Consider the following 18,829-nt stretch of genomic DNA (forward strand, 5'->3'; position numbering starts at 1 on the left):
GGCTCCTCAGCAAAAGCGTTTCTGACATGGAAGGGGCCCATACAGACAAGCTAAAATAAAGCTGCTTCGGGTCACTTTGGAGGTATGCTGTTTAAATGCTGCATGCATCCTAAGAGGCTAGAAGCCGCACCAAAGCCATGCTCCAGTCCTAAGGACTAGAGTGCAGCTTTGGCGCAGCTTCTGGCCTCTTAAAATGTGTGTGTCATTTAAACAGCATACTTCCAAAGTGACCTGAAGCAGCTTTATCTTGGCCTGTCTGTTCAGCAGCACTGCTGACATTAGCACAGAATAGCTCTGGCCTCACAAGAGCATGCAATCACCATCACAGAAAAGTAATGCCATGTCGACACTTACTTCTCAGAAATTCTAGAACAAAATACAAAAGTCAACATTAAAATGTCCTAAGTAATTTTTATATGTCAAAGCAATCTGGCTAAACATGGGCTGGTGTCATGGTGTTCACATTTGATGCCCCATTAGAAATGCAGAAGAGCCAGGGCAGTATTGTCTTACTTTTCTAGGGCAGAAATCCACCTGCAGTTCACTAGCAATTCTGTATTGCTCTATAGTTGAGATTGACTCTGTACTTAGCAAAGGGAAATGTAATTAAGGCTGACATCTGGAAGCAGCTTTTAAAGTAATAACTTTCTTCCAAAAGTTACGCAAAGAACAGATTTGTTTGATTTTTTTTTAAGGAAGAATGCAGATAGAATAGCTTTTAGGTTGGGAAAATAGAGTATCTTCTTCTTCTTCTTCTTCTTCTGCTTCTTCTCAAAATAAGACCCAGATGTATTTTTCTTCAAAGCTAACTGTGGTTACCTTGTGATACCATCATAGTATATGTGTTGTACTGTGATTGATCTTGATTTGAACATACGGCCTGGTGGTTAAGAAAAACATGACCATGCAGCATTACTGAACATGTCATGGCAGCTGTGCAGACACCTGGGGACACTTTTTAATTAGACCCTCAGTTATTATGTTGTCTTCAACAAGGCAGTGCTCTGCCTATTCAGACTATGGATGCACATCAGAGGCATCTTGGCAGTAGAAATCTGTATCAGTACTAAAATACAGTCTTTCTACATGTATATCCAGCATTTATTTAGTCATTTAAATTTTATTATCCTACTCTATAGCCAAATATCTAATGTTGTTGGAGAGGTAGCAAAGTAACATCAGACAATTTAAAACTTCCTGAAAAATTGCAAAGCATTTAAGACAATGTTTATACTATATGCAACAACAAAAATCCATCACTAATCAAACTTTAACTCCTGAGTTCCAGAAAAGCTTTGGTAAAGAGCCAGATTTATCTTGACATCCAGAGAAGGGACAACACTAACCCAACTCAGGCATCCAGAGGAAGGGATGGCACCTAGAGGAAAACTGAAAATAGCAGTTATCACACTGGTAGAACCAATAAACCAGTGACAAAGGAAAAAGCTTTCTCATCTGTGGCACCCAGGCTGGTGAAACCTTTTTCCTTTTTCACTGTTTCATTGGTTCTACCAGTGTGATACAGAAGAGCCCTTCTGTGTATACTTAACAGGAATATATATTATAAATTTTAAAAATATTCTTGTGATTTTTCTAATGGCACCATGCAGGAGCCCCTTTGCTATTTTCAGTTTTCCTTGATAGCTGCTTGTGGTAGATTTTGCAGTATTATCTTCATCATGGTAAAGCAGCAGCATAAGGTTTATGATTGTCTTTTTCCTTGGAAAGTGATTTATTTGTTACACACGTGCAAACAATGATACTTATTTCATACAACTAAAGTAAGGAGCTGAATATATCAGTAGAGTCCCTTGACTGCAAAAGGGTTTATTTCAACATCTTGTTGTATGAAATGCTTCCTGATCTTATTCCTAAGCAACCGCTCTGTGCTGCATTGAGTGAGAACATTTCTGTTCCTCTGGAATCTGTTGTTTCTACTGCTTCTATCATCTCTCTGTTATGAGGAAAGTGGGAGCAGTGTTACCTGACTGGTCTGTCTTTCTACAAACTGTTCTTGCTGTCTATTTTAAGACTCTCATGGGTCATCCTGAATCGATGTCTCCTAGAATATTTTCCCTCTGATCTGAACAGATTCAATTGTGGGTAGACACCAGCTTCATTTAAAGGACCAGAATATCCTGTTGTGGTGAGCAGCTGCCAGGAAAAAGCTCCTTAGAGCTTCTTGACGTACAGAAATAAAGCTACTGACCGTTTACTTTGATGGCTAGAATCCAGAAAATGTAAAATTTAATCATCTGGAGTTCTTTGTGGCATCTGTGGGAAAGTAATGAAGTGATTTCATTGTAAGAAGCAGCTTACTAAATATGAACCAGTGAATTAAATCATTTAAAAATTGGTTCAGTTCTGAGAGTTTGGGATATTGTATAGTTGAGTTTCATTTTAAAATACTACAGCTGGCCAAGGCATGGTTTTGAAGGTGCATGATGTAGCAGCTGTAATTTAATGAAGGTAACCTGCTCAGAGATTGATCAAGTTCTGTATAGGAGACCAGCTTCATGGGAACTTTGTATGGATTCTGTGTTGGAAAAAAGTAGGATATACAAATAATACAAGTAACAAATAAGCAAAATCACCATCACCACCACCACCATCATCATCCTGTATCATTTCATACGTATTCATTTAATACAGCTGGCCCTCTGTAACCAAAGATTCTGCATCCATGAATTCAGCCATCCATGGCTTGAAAATATATATTTTTAAAATTCCAAAAACCAAACAATTTTAGCATTTTGTATATGGGACAACATTTTTCTACGTCTTTATATATAATGGGACTTGAGCAGCCATGGATTTGGTTATATTACGGGGACCTGCAACAAAACCACAGCAGATACCAAGGCCCCACTGTATATCAGTTTTGAATGGCAACATTAACAAGGTGTTTACTTGTCCTTCTGTTGGGTTAATTGGGACATTTGAACAAGTTATTAAAAGAAGCTTATATACAAGGCTTTTATCATACAGTTGTCATGCCTCAATTTTGGAATTTTACAGGGAAGTGGGGGTACTAGATGATGTCATCTTCCATTTGTCATCTTCCCATGTTTGCCTACTGCTTCTTGCACCTTTTCTCTTACCACAAAAAAGTTCATTGCAGTGGAAAAGACAGAATAACTGCACAATATTTTTGACTGGTAACACTAGGAGTTGTCATCTGGATTGGTAAAGGGTACATCAGCTTCAGATCTGTAGCTTGTAAATAGAATTGGTTACTGGTACATGTAGAGGAAAAGGAAACTCACCTTTGCATGACTGCATTCACAATATTACTCTCACTTGAAATGTTTGACACTTGAATTCCATGTCTACTTTTCTTTCCTCCATGTAACTTTTTGTTTCTTGCCCTTTATTGAAGACATATATGGAACAGAGTTACAAAAAGGATGAAGCAGTTTTGAGATTCTCTTTTTTCATGGCTTTTTGTTACAAACTCCCCAGTGCTAATAAATTAGCATCCTTTGAAATGATACTATTCAGATCTGTTTGACTACAGCTCCCATCATACCCAGCCAGCAAAGCTAGTGATCCTGTTGGTTCAGTATAATGAGAGTTGTAGTCCAGTACCACTGGATAGCACCATATTGGGAAAACAACTACAACAACATGTGACTTCAAGTCACTTATTGACTTATGGTAAGTCAATAGGGTTTTATTAGGCAGGAAAACTGACAGATGGCTTTGCCAGTTCCTTCTTTTGATATATAATCTACAGCAACTGGAATCGGTTGCTGGTCTCCCATCCAAGTACTAACTAGGGTTGACCCTGCTTAGTTTCCAAGGTCTGACAGGATCTGGTGCCTTTAGGATAAAATGGTGTACATAAGAACATAAGAAATGCTGATTCAGACTGAAAGACTATCTAATCAAGTATCCTGTTCACACTCACAGTGGTTGCCCATGGGAAAGCTAAAAACAGGATAGAAGGGCAACTGTAACCTCCATCTTACATTCCCCAGCAATTGGTATCAAGAGACATACTGCCTCTGATGCTGCAGGAGATAAGTAGCCAATGAGACAGGCAGCTTTTTATGGCCCTCCATAAATTCATCTAACTCCTTTTCAAAGCTTTCCTATGAATTATCTTTTTAGTTGAACTATTTCACATTGTATACATCCATAAATGTTATTCTGCTGTAGATCTAATGGGGAAATGTTTTTTAAAAATGTATTAGCAAATGAGGTAATTTCCTGTCAGTTTTCTAAAATGTATAAATCTAGATCTTTGCAAACACTTGATAGAAATCTTAACTCTTCATAGATGCCTCACAAACAAAGTCGAAACACTCTATTGACAGCAGTATTCCCAAAACTAAAGACTTGTAAACCCCCAGAAATTCAGTGCAGAAATAAGCTCAGATTTCCAAACTAATGATCTGGTAACTATTGTCTGTCCAAAGAAATCTGTCAGAACTTCACGTTAGGTTGAAATTTTGATAATGAGCAGTTTGCTAATTTTGGTCATGAGTAGGAGATATGAATAATTACTATATTTTATCTATAAAACCACAGAGGTTAACAATAACTGAATTTTGCCCATGAGTAGAAGATATTAATACCTGCAATTATTACCATTTTAATACATAATACCACAGAAACTAACACTACTGTAATCTGTTGTAACTGTACAATAGGTGTTCTCCCTATTTATGTTGCACATTTCTTGATATAGTAGGGAAAGTGTGGAGGGTTTCTAATTGACTGATATGCTATTAATGCATGCCAAGCATTCAGGATTCACTCTGCCCAAGTATAGATGATGTGGAATTTCTGACAAGGCATTTCATTGCTTGCTTGAGAGAAGGGAAGGGAAACAGCTGAACATTACTATTTAATGAACCCAGATGGATTGTGGTTGAGCAATAGGATGTGTGTCTTTATTTTTTTTTAAATGCTGTTAACATCAGTCTGGCTGTCGGAAGCTTTTCACTGTCGTCTGTAAGTGGTTGATCACTACTGTTACTTTATCATGTTTCACCATGTGTTATGGTGTTGCCAAATAGAGACAATGCAAAATATACTGTTAACATTAACTGTTTGCTTTCTGAAACTGTAGTTAGGCAAGTGGAGTGTTTTGATGCTTCTGGAAGCATTCTGTATACCTTTCTTTCATAAATACGTTATAGCTGTGAGGGCTTGGGAGAAATCAAAGGAAGGTGATGGTGAGGAGGAAAACTTACTGTCTTCCTTCAGTGCCTGTGGCTGAGCTATACTTCCGTGTGAGTTGCTTTTCACCATTTCCTTGGTCCCATTCTCTTCTTTCCCCTTTGTTCTTTTCATCCTCTTGCTTTCCCAGCTTGGCTCTCTTTCGCTTCATAATCAGTATTCATTGTTTGCTGGAATCCTCCCCTATTGGCACGTCTGTAATTCACAGGACTGAATCTTTTGGTAACTGGAAATTAGACTTTTAAGCTTAGAAGTTTCCTTGAAGCGTGAGGCTAGCATACTTGACTTGGCTTTGTATGAATCTTTGTTGGTGCTTAAGGTATTCTGCAAAAGAAGCCAGTGGTAAAGTCTGCCCCCCCCCCAGCAATCTATGTTCTGGGGAGAGAGAGATATTAATAAGATAGTACCATTAAAAGTTGCACCAATATCAGGATACTATCAGCACTGGATTTTTGCTCTGATAGTGCTGGTCAAGTTAGTAAATCCAAGCTTTTATAATATGCATCATCCGATCTTATAACTTGTGTTAGGTGATTCATATGACCCTATCAGAAGAGAAATTAGCCTATCTAGAAAAATATTTCACTTTCCTAGGTAACATAATATTTTTAAGGCATGAGAGCCTGGGATCAGGGGTTATACATTTAAAAAAGATAGTGATGATAAAGGACTTTTCAGTGCATTACAATATTCCACATAGGGATAATCACCATGTAGAAAAAGGGTTTGTGCAATGGACGTTTGTGTGTTTGTGTGTCTATGTTGCTGAAGGTATACAGATTAAAGCATAAAGATTTGTCCTTGCATGGAGAAAATGTAGCTTGTGAAGTTGAACATTTATTGTGAGTGAGAAAGAAAGTGCTTTTGCATTCATTGAGAAATTTTAGTTGATTATCTTAATTATAGGCTTTCAGTTATAGATCCATTGCTCACATAAGCGCATACACTTGGAAGTGTCAGTCCTATGCACTTTTTTGGAGAGTCTTCCTATTTGCTACTGAGCACAGTAGAACCTTACTTTCAAAGATTTGTGTGATTAGGCTATGACATTTTTCAACCTATAAAAGAAATTATGCACCGAACAGTGAAGAACACTTCTGAACAATCTGTTTCTTGCATACTTTTTTAGTCTTAATTACAGGTTCTTGACTAGATTCTCCGGATTACTTAGCAGGGCAGGTTCTTTGATGTCTGAATATCTGTAAATCTATTTAATTCAATATCACCTGAAATGTTTTATTTTTCATACTATTTGATGTTTTCTGTATATTGTGATTTTTAAGGTACTTGACGATAGATTTATTAACAGGAGCCTTATGATGGTGTACCCCAGCCTGAAGCCCTCAAGATGTGTTCAGCTACATTGCCCTTCATCTTCAACCAGTGAAGATGATAGATATACTAGGTTGTATGGACTTGTATGCCAGTACATCTGGAAGGTAAAGGACAAGGGAAGATTCCTGTGCATTTACAGAGAATAGTCTCCCAAGGTGTATGAGCTTCCTCAGATGGTCCAGGAGGCAAGGTTCTCAAATATCACAGATCAAAGCACAGCAATTTGCTCCATTTCCCAACCCTCTTGCTTAGCAGTGAAAAGTAGAAGGCAGGGCTATATGTATTCTACTGTACTGTATTCTCAAATTGTTAAAACTTGTGTGCCCTGCCAATTTGTATTTTTGCGTCACATTGTGTCATACACAGGATGGTGGTGTCTATACTAGGAAAATCTGAGTTCTACAGCTAGGAAATGTGCCGTTTGAGTAGCTCTTGCATAGTTTTCCCTTTTCCATATTTTTCCATACTACTATTTCCCGTAGCAGCTTTGCATTAGCAAGAAGTGTTTCTTGTAAAAGGTAGGACACCCTTTTTTCATCTATTGTACCCTTCTGCTCCATATTCAGTAGTGTTCCAGAAGGTCTCACAACTTATTTCTGTTCGTTCACAGACTGAAAGACTCTGTGTTTAATTCAGCCTTTTTTTATTTATTTATTTAATACGTACATACATACCTCACATTTCTCCCAGGATGGGATCCATGGTGATTTTCCAGGAATCAATCAGAGGTGTTCACCTGTACACAAATATCCATATGAATTACCTGCCTCATTTCTTGTAGCACTTTCAGCCATCTAAGGATGGCTCCCAGTGCTGTGAATCAAAAGGCATTACACAGCTATCCCATCTTTCCTTCCTTAATCTGATTTTCTTTGATGAGAAAAAGATGGAAGAAGCAGTGATGAAACACAAGAGGCTTTTAAATGGAAGATGGTCCTTTCAAGTTTTCATTTCTGTAACATCATCTGGACCTTGATTAATTATATGAACACAGCAGAAGATCTGTATGGTAATAGGTTCCTCAGTGGTTGCTGCATTGCTGTTATAATGTTCTGGTTTCCAATTGTGAGAGAGTGGCAGGATTATCTGGCTGAGCCTCAGTGAGTATGGGGACACAAGGGTGATGTATCTTGTTTATTTACATTTGTTCTGTGTAACATTTGTCACTGTTGATGATCTACTCTCTGGGTTTCAAATGCTTTGGACCTGCAAATAAACTGTTTGGTAATTCTGTTTTCCTCTCTTGGCATGTTCCTGGATTTCCTGCTTTGGGGAACAAATCAATCGGTGTGGACAAATTTTAGAGCCTATCGTGAAGAATGGCAGACCTCCGACATCTCATAGTATGCACTCGTTCCTTCACCAGTACACAGGATCCTTCAAAAAGCCTCCACTACGAAGACCCCACAGTGTTATTGGTGGCAGCCTTGGCTCTTTCATGGCAATGCCGAGAAATGGGAGCAGATTAGGTAATGAGAATTTATGTATTTATTAATTATATTTATGCATTTCCTCCAATAATCTCAAGATTCTCCCTCTCCCCTTCCCCTCACAGAAGCCTGTAAGGTAGGTCAGACTAAGAGAGTGATTGGTCCACCAATGAGTTACATGTCCCTGTGAAGTAAAGAATGTGGATCTCCCAAGTTCTTGTCCATCTCTCTATAACCTGCACCACATTTACTCATCAAGTGAATACATTCTTTTGCCTCTTTCTTTCATCTCAGAGTAACATTCATGCAGTAGTACTTGCAGCAGGGCCATAGAAGCAAAAGAGGTTAACATTTAATACTTTTAAATCTGTCTTATCTGTCCTTGGAAGGAAATAAGTATAACAAGACAGTGGAGTATGTTTTCGTTGTACATCAAGAGTTATGTAGAATTTTAGTATAAAATGAATACCATTTTAATAAGATACTGTTCTATTATGATGAAAGGCAGAAAAAGGTATACTTGTTAATTTACAAAGGCATAGCATGTGAGTAGCTGGCATTGTGAGGTTTATAATACACCTTGCATTTAACGATCCCAGTTTTTGCATGATACTCTTGTTAGTGAGTTATGAAGCTGTCATGTGCAAGCTAGCTGTGCTTGCTAGCTGTGGATAGATTAGTAATCATGTTCATTTTAGCATGTTATCTGTTAAAATAGTGGAACCTTGGGTTTGAAAAGACTAAAGCCCCACTTTGATGTCCCTTTCACATGATTCTCAGTTGTATAAGAGAATACCCAAATGGGTCTTAAAAGACACATGCTCCTGGACAGGATCCACCAGCCTTTGACAGAGACCCACACATTCCATACCATCAGTCTGACAGAAACATAAAGCATGTGGACATCATTAGGGTACTGGAGAAATTAAGGCTTCTTCGGGAGCCCAAATTCAGGTCTTATTGGGTATAGCTTCATTATAAGTGGAAGATACATTTATTGTTATCCCTCTTTGGACTCTCTTTTGAAACAAGGTTCTTATGTAAGATAAGAGTTTTAGTTGTTGAAGTGATCCAAATTAAAGAGTATCACTAGCGAGGCCCCATGATAAAATATTCAGAATTGCTTATCCCAAGTGAGGAAAAAGATGATCTGTCCCGACTTTAGCCCATTGGGCAGAGATGAAAGCTGTGGAAACCTTACTTTTTGTTTCCGAAGGCTGTTGGTGATCTGCCCTTTTGCAATTATTTCGTTGTCTGAATCAATTACATGCTTTTATGTTACCGAATCCTTGGAATACTGCTTAAATATTCATGAGGTCTTTCCTCCCTTTTTCACAGCGAAATTAACTGGCAAGCTTGCCTGTTCTTTGTGTCTGCAGAAGCGAATTAGATGTCCCAGAGGTGTGATTCCTATGTCAATAAACTCTTGATATAGAAATTTTCGCTATGAACAGAGTAGTGTTTTGTCTGATAAGCAGAGAGGAATCTGAAGCTTGGTATAGTTCTTTTCCTGCATCCGTCACTACTAATTCACCCAGAGTTTTGTATTTAATTCATTTGAATAATACCTTTTGCACAATTTGATCATCTATTATTCAAGACTTTGTATTAATTAAAAAAATAAGTGTTTTGTTTTCAAGTTGAAACAAAAAATTATATTTAAGGTGAAACAAAATAATTTTTTCTGTTAACAGAAGCAAATCCAGCTTAGCAAACAACAGCAGTCATTATACTTAAGTTCTGCTGAACTGGAAGCTTCAGAACTGTAATTGCCAAAATGGATGCCATTACTCACAGAACATTCTTTTGTCTTCACAAAAACTGAGAGGATGAAAATTTTCTTGTCTGATGTCAGCAGTTCTGAAGCCAACATGTTACATGACTGATGACATTATTGAGTTATGTCTTCATTTTCTTAATGAGTTTTTTTTTCTTTTTTTCATCAGTTATTAAAGTGACTGTGTGGAAATGCATATACAAACTTACTGCATTAGTTTTAGATTTAATTCCCTTTAAATAAAATACTAGAAAATGGTACTAAGTTGTTGTTTTGAATACTGCAATATACCAAGGACAATTATAGTAGTCTTTTTCAGACTCATTTATCACATTATATATTATTGTATGGAACAAGGATCTAGTCTTTCTAGGGCTCACAGTTCCCTTAGTTTTCAGTTCTAATGTGAGAAATATTTAACTAATGCTTGCTTTCTGGTTTTTAGTTGAATCAAAAGTAAATATTTTAAACCTTTTCTTATGTGACAAAGCCTGTAGCAGCAGCATGTGATGAGATAGCAATAGCAAGTCCATTTCTATACCATTTATCAGTGCACTTAAGCATTCGCTAAAGCAGTTTACAATGTATAATCCAATTGCCCCTAACAAGCTAGGTACTCCTTTTAGTGATCTCGGAAGGACGCAAGGCTGAGTCAACCCTGAACCCCTGGCTGGTATTGAACTCGCAACCTTGTACTTTGTGAGCAAGTGGCTACAGTACAGGCATTTAACCATTGTGCCATCAGTGCACCTCAGCCAATATGTTCTGGGCATGATATGTGAATTAAAGTTCACATATTAAAATGTTGCTGCATAAGGCATTCACATAATCCAGTGGTGCAGAAAGTTCAGTCCATGGACTGTATTTGCCCACAGCTGTTTTGCTCACAAATGCACCAGGAGGTGTAAAGGTGATTTAGCCATGTTTTCACCACAGGCCTTCTTTGAGCTGAGGAGATGTTTTCTTAAACAGAAAGTGAGCTGGATGTTGACTTCCAGGTCATTTCCTGTTTTGTAAAAAAGAAGAAGAAGAAGAAAGGCTGTGGAGCATAAAGCAACTTGGGAGGAAAGGTGATTAAATTGTCTTTCACACTCCTGGGGAGGGTAAAAAGTATTTGTTGGTGTTTTTTTTATGGGGCAGGGCTGGAAGGGTGTACAGCCTTTCACGATCCCCTGTGGTCCCAAAGCAACCTCCTCGCCTAATTTGATCCATATTATATATATAGTTCTGTTAGTTGCACCTGAAAAAGAATATAGCTACCTATATAGCTGAGAGAAAAGCAGGCTATAAATCTATCAGTAATTAGCGTACTGGAGTTGAGAAAAGTGCAAGAATGAACAACAAAAAATATTTGGGTTTGAAACAATTCCTCTGTGTGAATAAGATTAAATGTTGAAGATTATTTAGTTCAGAAAGAAGGCTAGTAAAATAGTATAGTAAGATAGACGTGTTTAAAATTAGGTGTGCTATTGAAGAGGTGAACAGAGAGGAGATGTCCCTACTGTTTCCTTCTATTTTGAAATGGGAGAACTATTCAGTGAAATATATCAACATTTCAGTCTGTCCCAAATCTCCCACCATTCAGTTTCACTAGATAACCTTATCCTGAGGCAGATATATGGAAGTAATTTTAGGACAGGCAGGCATAGTTCCCATGGAATGTACTACTTACAAGATGTAGTGGTAAACAGCTGTTGAAATCGATAGGCAAATTTCATGGAGGACAAGGCTATGATGGCTATATATTAATTACCTCCAGGGTGAGAGGAACTACTAAAAATCAGCCACAGGATCAAAAGCAGAATAGGGAACTGCCTTCACTCTACATGGGCATTGGGTACAGTATACTGGACTAGATAGGCCTTTAATCCAATTCCACAGTTCTATCATGTCAGGGATGATGGGAGTTGTGGCTTCCCTTCACCTGGCCTGTGAACTCACCACCTGGTTGTGCACCACGCTGACCAGTTTTGGCCAGTTGTTATATCTTTGCAAGAGTTGCAGAGAACAGGCTGAAGACCCCGACAAACTCTCCAAACCTTCTCACTCTTGCTTCCACAGAAGTCTTCACCCTTCTTCACCAGGGTCCTGCTGGTTCTTGTAGCTTCACCCAAGACACCAGACAACTCAGTAGTCTTATATAAAAGATCTACTTTATTCTACTATATACACAGCTCCAAACAGTACTCAACTCCTCACTCTCCAATCCACTACTACTACCCACACAATACATTGGGATCCATAGTCATTATTATAGCCAAAGCATGGTACCACCCACTGTGGTCTGTTTCCACCCAGTAGGCGTGTACATCATTCCCATTGGTTCTCTTTGTTCATCCTACAATTAATGATTTCATCATTTCAGCCTTGACCACTTTACAATTGTCAGGTGTGTCCAATTATTCACTATGCATTTCTTGTCCTTGGCACTCAGTACTTGTTAATTGTATTACCATTCACACCTGTGTGGTTCTCCATTGGCTTCTGCTGAGTCACTCCGACTCTCACATACATCTTTTATTTCTCTTACTGTATAACCCATGTGGCTTTTTCCTTAACAAATCATTGTGAATAATATACATATACAACAGTTACTTGCACATATGGGTCTGGTGTAATGCTTTTCACTTGGCACACATACATTCTGTATGCTTTGCATTTAAAGTGAATAGGTCTAAAGTAATCACAGATGTAGAAAACATATCCGGGATAGCCATGTTGGCCATACAACAAAATACAATAGCATCCACAACCCACAAAACAGCTATACTCCTATTGATCAACCAAAATGCACAAAATATATTGGTGATTAACTATCAAACAGGAGAAAAGGGGGAAAGTATGTTGGAAGTCATATGCCTACATTTTATCAAGATGTTGTTGTTGTTCTCAGTTTGAACATGGTTCTTAAAGGAGGTTCTTACTGTGTTGCTAATGGAGTTTAAATTTTACTTCTTGGAGTTTATTCTTTGGCTCCCAGAGCTCATGGCCAAGGAAGAATAATGGCCACTACCTACATGGATATCCCACAGTACCAGCTTAACTAAGAACTACTATAACAACATCTTGATAAAATGTAGGCACATGACTTCAGTAGTGTCATTTTTTTCTTCTTTCTCCTGTTTGATTGTTAACATTTTTGCCTAATGAAGAAGCCAGTCGACCTTGAAAGCTTGCATCATGGATTTTGTGGATTTTGGCTGACCAATAAATGTATTGCTGTTTTGTGAATTTTGGATGTTATTGTAATCACAGTTGGATTTTTTTATCAAAATCAAGCATGTAGACATACTTCCATATTGTGCTGCTGGATCATTCCCCAGGACATTCTGTTTTGTTGTACATTTGTTCTCAACGTAGAAAATGTTTAACGTTATTTTTAAATGTTATCTTTAGCAACACAGCCCTATGCTGCTGTTATGCACCTTCAAGTGAACTTAAATTTATGGTGATTCTGTCATAGGAATTTATCCTATCATAGGCAAGATTTACTCAGAGAAGATTTGCCATTGCCTTCCTGTAAGGCTGAGAGAGTGTAACTTGCCCAAGGTTGTCACAGATTTGAACTGTGGTCTCCTGGAGTTCCAGTATAACACTCAAACCAATGTAGCAGTCTGGTTCGTGATCCATATATATATCCCACTCTAATCCCAAAACTGGGACTCAGGGCAGTTCACAAAATTAAAAAACAGTACATGACAGACGTTGGTCCTGCTTTGCTCATTTTGTTCATCTCTATGCTTACACCTGCAGAGATGAGTACTGTATGAACTTGCAGCCTCAGACTAATTAAGTATACATTCTTCTTGGAAAGGAATCAAATTTGCTTGAAATCAAATCAGATCTGTTTGAAATTAGCAGCTCTTCGATATGTCTCTGTAAAGTTCTCAGTATAATCTTTCCAGAAGATTTTGATTCCATACATTTTTAGAATATGAGTCTTTTTTTTCTCATGCTATTTCAACTGTCAGTTTGATAGCCTTGGCACTCAAAAACAAGCAGATTGAAAACATTTCAATTAAAAATAGAATCTTAAGCATAACAAGACTAAAAAGATTGTGCCAATCTGGTATTATTCTATATTTGGAATGTGCTAATCATGTTGTGGACACACTCTTAGTGGTAAAATGAGTACCATTTAGCTTTTTGTGAGCAATAAAGGCAGACTGCTTTCTTAATTAAGACTCAATAGACTGTTTGTTACCTTTGTTTGATTTAGATATTGTACATGAAAATCTGAAAATGGGATCAGATGGTGAAAGCGATCAAGCTTCTGGAACGTCATCTGATGAAGTCCAATCCCCTACAGGTGTTTGCCTCAGAAACCGGATACACCGACGGATTTCTATGGAGGTAATCTAGTTTCCCATGGGGAAGCACTATGCTAACAAGATACTTGGGATTTGTTTGCTTGTTTTAACTACTGTACTTTATTTTCTGTCAGATCAATTTAAAGTAAATACATTGATGTTTGTAACCTAACTGAGCTGGTGATTATTGAAATAGAAACTTTAATCTGAAAAATATTTAAGAAACGAAGTGCTCTTTGACAGTATTAGGAGAATTTCTTTTAGAAACATCCTTGTAAATAGGTCCCACAAAGTTACTGACTGAAAACATTACTAGTTTGCTGTGAGCTGAAAGAAGGGGTAACAGGGAGCTCTATCTTTGTGATGGGAGGATAGACATTTATCTAGGGCTTGGTTTCTGTGCAGGCTATAGAAGAGGGATAACCACCCTTCATTATCCTGCTTCTTCACTTTCATGGCGCTAGTTCTTGAGTATAATGCTATTTTAATGAATGAATTAATCCTTCAGAGAATGTATCATGGAGGAGCACTATCCAGTTAGGGTTAACTCTTATTGTGAAGTCAGGGCCAACAGATGCGAGTAGCTTCTTTCAGAGAGAAGGGGTCAGCAAACTTGAACATTGCTTTGTAGTTCTTAGCTGTGCCATAAAAGTGTTGTATGTTTGGTATTCTTCAATTGTCCTTTAATTTTATTTTAATCCTCTTGTTTTCCCTCTTTCCCATTAAAAAAGTAGATTGTTGGGAGGCAAGCAACCTTCCCGGGACTTAACCATGCCATTCCTTTTGCATCCTTATCTCTCATTGAAGTTGTCCGCATGGGCCAAATGGCCCAGTTTCCCCCCAGCCTGGCATCATCTAATTTAGACGATGCAGGCCAAAACCCACATAATGGGATCAGGCCCAATCCCACCAGTATAGATACAGATCCAGAAGATCTAGTCTGACCCTGAAGAAAAAGAGCTTTCAAAATAACCCTGGTTTTGTGTGGAGTTTCTTGGAAAGTGAAGAGCCATCTGTTTTTGGCCTTGGTCTACAGTGAATATAACTGCTGAATGTGTGGCAAGAGTGGATGGAGGTAAAGTAATTTCCAGACCAAACTTCTAGAATAATCTGCTTATTCAAGCCACCTCATTTTCCAAGCCATACCTCCTAGCCATGGGGATACAAAGAAGCCAATAATTTGATTGCCTTGAGCCAACCTTGGACTCCTACAATTGATATTCTAGGTTGTCATACTTTTCTCTTAAACAAAGAAGACTTGTTGTGTCTTTTTTGAAAACAAGGAATCTAACATTGGCTTTTAATTAGTAATGAACAACTCAAAATTGTATGATTAGAGAGTTCAGGAGCTTGGTAAATATTTTGCAATATGTGTGAGTTTTTTTTTTCTATAGCTGGATTTCAGAGTGTGGTGAAACGAGTGGAGGGATTTTTCAGCAGTCTGGAAATGATGGATCATAGCTGAGAAAAATGAGGATATAGGATTCTGTGTAGTATGCATAACCTCTGGAGAGATTTAGTGTCTTACTCTTACTCACATTTAAAGCTGCTGACTAATCTGCATAACACTTCAGAAACCAAACACAGTAGGAGAGTTCATTCTTCCAGCCTTTCTCTATTCCTGTTTTAACAAATGGAATCTTGCATGAACGTAAACAAAGGAAGGAAGGAAAAAACACCTAATTTCCTTCATTTTAAAAATTCTGTATACATTCCAGCTATCTTACCATATGCTTGAAAGAAACAGCATTAAGACTAGATGATAAAATTGGGTTTTTAATATATTGTAGTAAAATACAATGTTTCCTTTATGGCAAATTCTCAAAAGAATTGTTGTTATAAATAATGTTACATGTTGTGAAAAGCATGGATACTATTGCATATTATCTTTTTGTTAGCCCTTTAAATTTGAATCAAAATGAATAAAACCAATATAATTTTCCCCCTGTTGATCTTACTATCTTCTCTGTTTTACTTATTATTTGAATATTTCTACTGAGAATGGAAATAGAGGTTTTGGCATACTGGTAAAGTCTGGAAGACAACACAAGAAAGAAAGAAATTTATCTTGTTTCTTCTCAAGTTACATATCCATATTGAACATCTTTTAGATTTAGCTGTTTTAACAATGCACATAACCATTCAGTTCATCGTAGAAACACTTGTAATATTTGCCTTGTAGCCTGTCAGTTCCCTTAGGTTCTTCCATCTCTCTCTGCTTGTTTCTAATGCCATTGAAATCAGAGTGACATGATTTAATTATGTATCTGCTGGCTAGCACTATCGGTGATGTCAATTCTGGCAAGCGTTTGATGTCCTGAGAAAAAAATGAGACTCTGCTCTTAAAACTTTTCAATAAAGAATTTGAGATTGCAGAGATAAAATTGGAACATCCCTTTATTCCAGAATTATTTTATTGCGTTATAGATTACTGTGTTTGAATTGTGAGTTTTCTTACTGAGCCACAATGGTCTCAGTCTGCAGTTTATAGAAGAATTAAAAGATTATCCTACCAAGCCAATCAAAAGGAATGTCTCATTACTGAGCTAAGTACCACCTTCATAAAGTTAGTCACAGTCCTTGTGAAAGAAAAAGTACACACTATCTGCTGATCCATAAGAAAATGACAGAAGCTGGGCTTAGTGGAAGGGTTGCCAACCTGCAGTGCTTATGCCCACAACTGCAAAGGATGCAAAATGAAATTTCAGGGGATGCTACAAAGAGAGATTTGTGTTCTTGAACGATGAGTTACAAGTCATCACTCAGTCAGCTCCCAGTGTGCCCTGAGAAGTGGTAGTACGTTATTGTGTTGCATAGATAGTAGTCTCGTTGTTTATTTAATCAAAAGGAGAGAATTGTACAATTTATAGTAGTTTCCAATTTTTTTCTGAATAAGTTAGAATCTAATTGCTCAGTTTAGATTGCCATTTTATGCACTTGAGGAAAGCTCGATTTGTTCACCCACAGTACTGTATGTGGTATTTAAGAGATTTAAAAAATAGAAATTGGACTTCTTCAACTTCAAATGTGATATTAATTTTGTAGGAGGTGTGACATTAACCAAACCTTTCCTAGGGATGCAGGCTATAGAAAAGATTGGGAACCACTGGTTTAGGGGGTCAGAAAGAGTCTTAACTCTTCATTAAATGGTTTGTTTGTTTATGTGTAAAAAGTTTATGGTAGAACCAGCCTGAGGGATGGTATGAATATGTCCTTGAAGAAAGTACCAAATAGTTTCCACCTCTTGTCACTGTACAAGGTGTGGTGGGGTTACAGGAAACACTCACAAATATGCAACCATACCTCCCCCATATACTTCTCCTCCTGATGCAGACAGGTTGTGGAAGCACCTTAAAAGCTATATAGCAAAACCTTGAAGTCAGAGGCATAAAATACTTGTGCACTTCACATATAGAAATCCTGAATGGACAGGAATGGAATATTGCATCTAGATTCTGGAAAGAAATGTAAAAGTGCAGTATGACGTCCATGCTGTATGGATCTGTGTTCATGATCCTCATGCTGCAACTGAAAACACATGTAATTCTTCTTGCATTCTTCTATTTTTACACAACATTAAATTCTCTAACTGTTTTAATAGTTAAATGTAATCTTTATTGTCTTTCAATCCATTGTGAGGTAATGATTTCTCCATTTGTGTATTGCAATGTGCTCCCTCTACAAAGTTCATTAGCTAATGTTTACTGACCTTTTTGAGATGTATCCTTCTGCTTTGGATATATTGGTTTATGCAGACTAAACCATTAAAGAAGGCTGTATCCTTTGAAATGGCTACCATAACTGTGAATAACGCAATTCGTTCAACAGGCAACGTGTTTCTTTGATCAGTAATAGTATGGTGGGCTGCAGGGCAGGGAGAGCCCATGATACCTGGAAAAGGCTCAGAAGTTCAAAGGGCAAAAAAGTTCCTGTACAGACAAAACCAAAGACACTTGCTTCCCAGCAGTAAAGTTTTAGTGAGGCAGTCACCAATACACCATGTTGACTATGGACCACTGCAAAAGGAAAGGGAACATATGGGAGTTTCAAGCCAAAGCAGTTTCTTACTCTCCTGGCTAGCTGTTTTAAGGAAGGGATTTGAGATAGCCTTTTGAAGTCTTTGTTTAGAGCTTGTGTTCTATTAAAGTCCCATACTCAGACAATATTGTTAGTACAGTATTGCTTCACAGAGCTGTGTACAAGGACTTGGCCCATTCACTTGGCCCATTCCCGAGTGTTAGAATCTCAGGAATCCTGAAAAAAGTTATGCTAAGTTTTAATTCTTTATTATGAAGGTGCTGGTAAAATTCTTTGGGTCCTACTCTTTCTTGGTTGGTCTTGTGCCTGTCATAGGTGGAAGTAATTTTGGCAAGATTATTAGTCAGTCACAAATTGAGGCTTACACTACTGGAAGTTTAATTATTCAATATATGATTTTTTTCAAATCTATATGTAATTTCAAGGACTGGAATAGATGTAGGAGTCTCATGCCATTTAAATGATTATTATTGCTTTGGTAGGCAAGGAGCTGTAGGATTTGATATTTTAAAAAATTTCAGGATAACATTAAAACAACACAGAGTAATTTCTGTAGCGATGACAACCACTTGTAAGTCTTTCTTTGTGACAGAAAATTTTACTTCCTACATAAGAGAAGTGTTATTCATTGTCATTAGCTGAGTGTTTTCCTGACATAGTTGATGATACAGTGAGCCAACAAATAGAACCATGATTCATGTTTGAAAATTGTCTGGCTTCTACACCTAGATTAGTATTACTGCCTATATGTC

At 37.6% G+C, this 18,829-nt stretch overlaps 1 protein-coding gene and 1 long non-coding RNA gene across 2 annotated transcripts in view; one reads left to right on the forward strand and one right to left on the reverse strand.

The window, feature by feature from the left end:
• The window catches only part of CDK17 (cyclin dependent kinase 17), a 101,178-nt gene that overhangs the window by 42,955 nt on the left and 39,394 nt on the right, over positions 1-18,829 (forward strand). Inside the window, exons 3-4 of the mRNA XM_042467014.1 lie at positions 7,827-7,991; positions 13,949-14,082. Of these exons, the coding sequence (XP_042322948.1) occupies positions 7,827-7,991; positions 13,949-14,082 (299 nt within the window). The remainder of the gene's footprint in view (positions 1-7,826; positions 7,992-13,948; positions 14,083-18,829) is intronic.
• On the reverse strand, positions 1,811-7,472 carry LOC121930554. Its single transcript, XR_006103967.1, has 3 exons — positions 7,197-7,472; positions 3,267-3,368; positions 1,811-2,536 (listed from the first exon to the last, which is right to left on the reverse strand). It is a non-coding gene; the product is annotated as an uncharacterized LOC121930554 (long non-coding RNA).

The sequence above is a fragment of the Sceloporus undulatus genome, chromosome 5 (genome assembly GCF_019175285.1).
Source record: "Sceloporus undulatus isolate JIND9_A2432 ecotype Alabama chromosome 5, SceUnd_v1.1, whole genome shotgun sequence".
Taxonomy (NCBI): Eukaryota; Metazoa; Chordata; class Lepidosauria; order Squamata; family Phrynosomatidae; genus Sceloporus; species Sceloporus undulatus.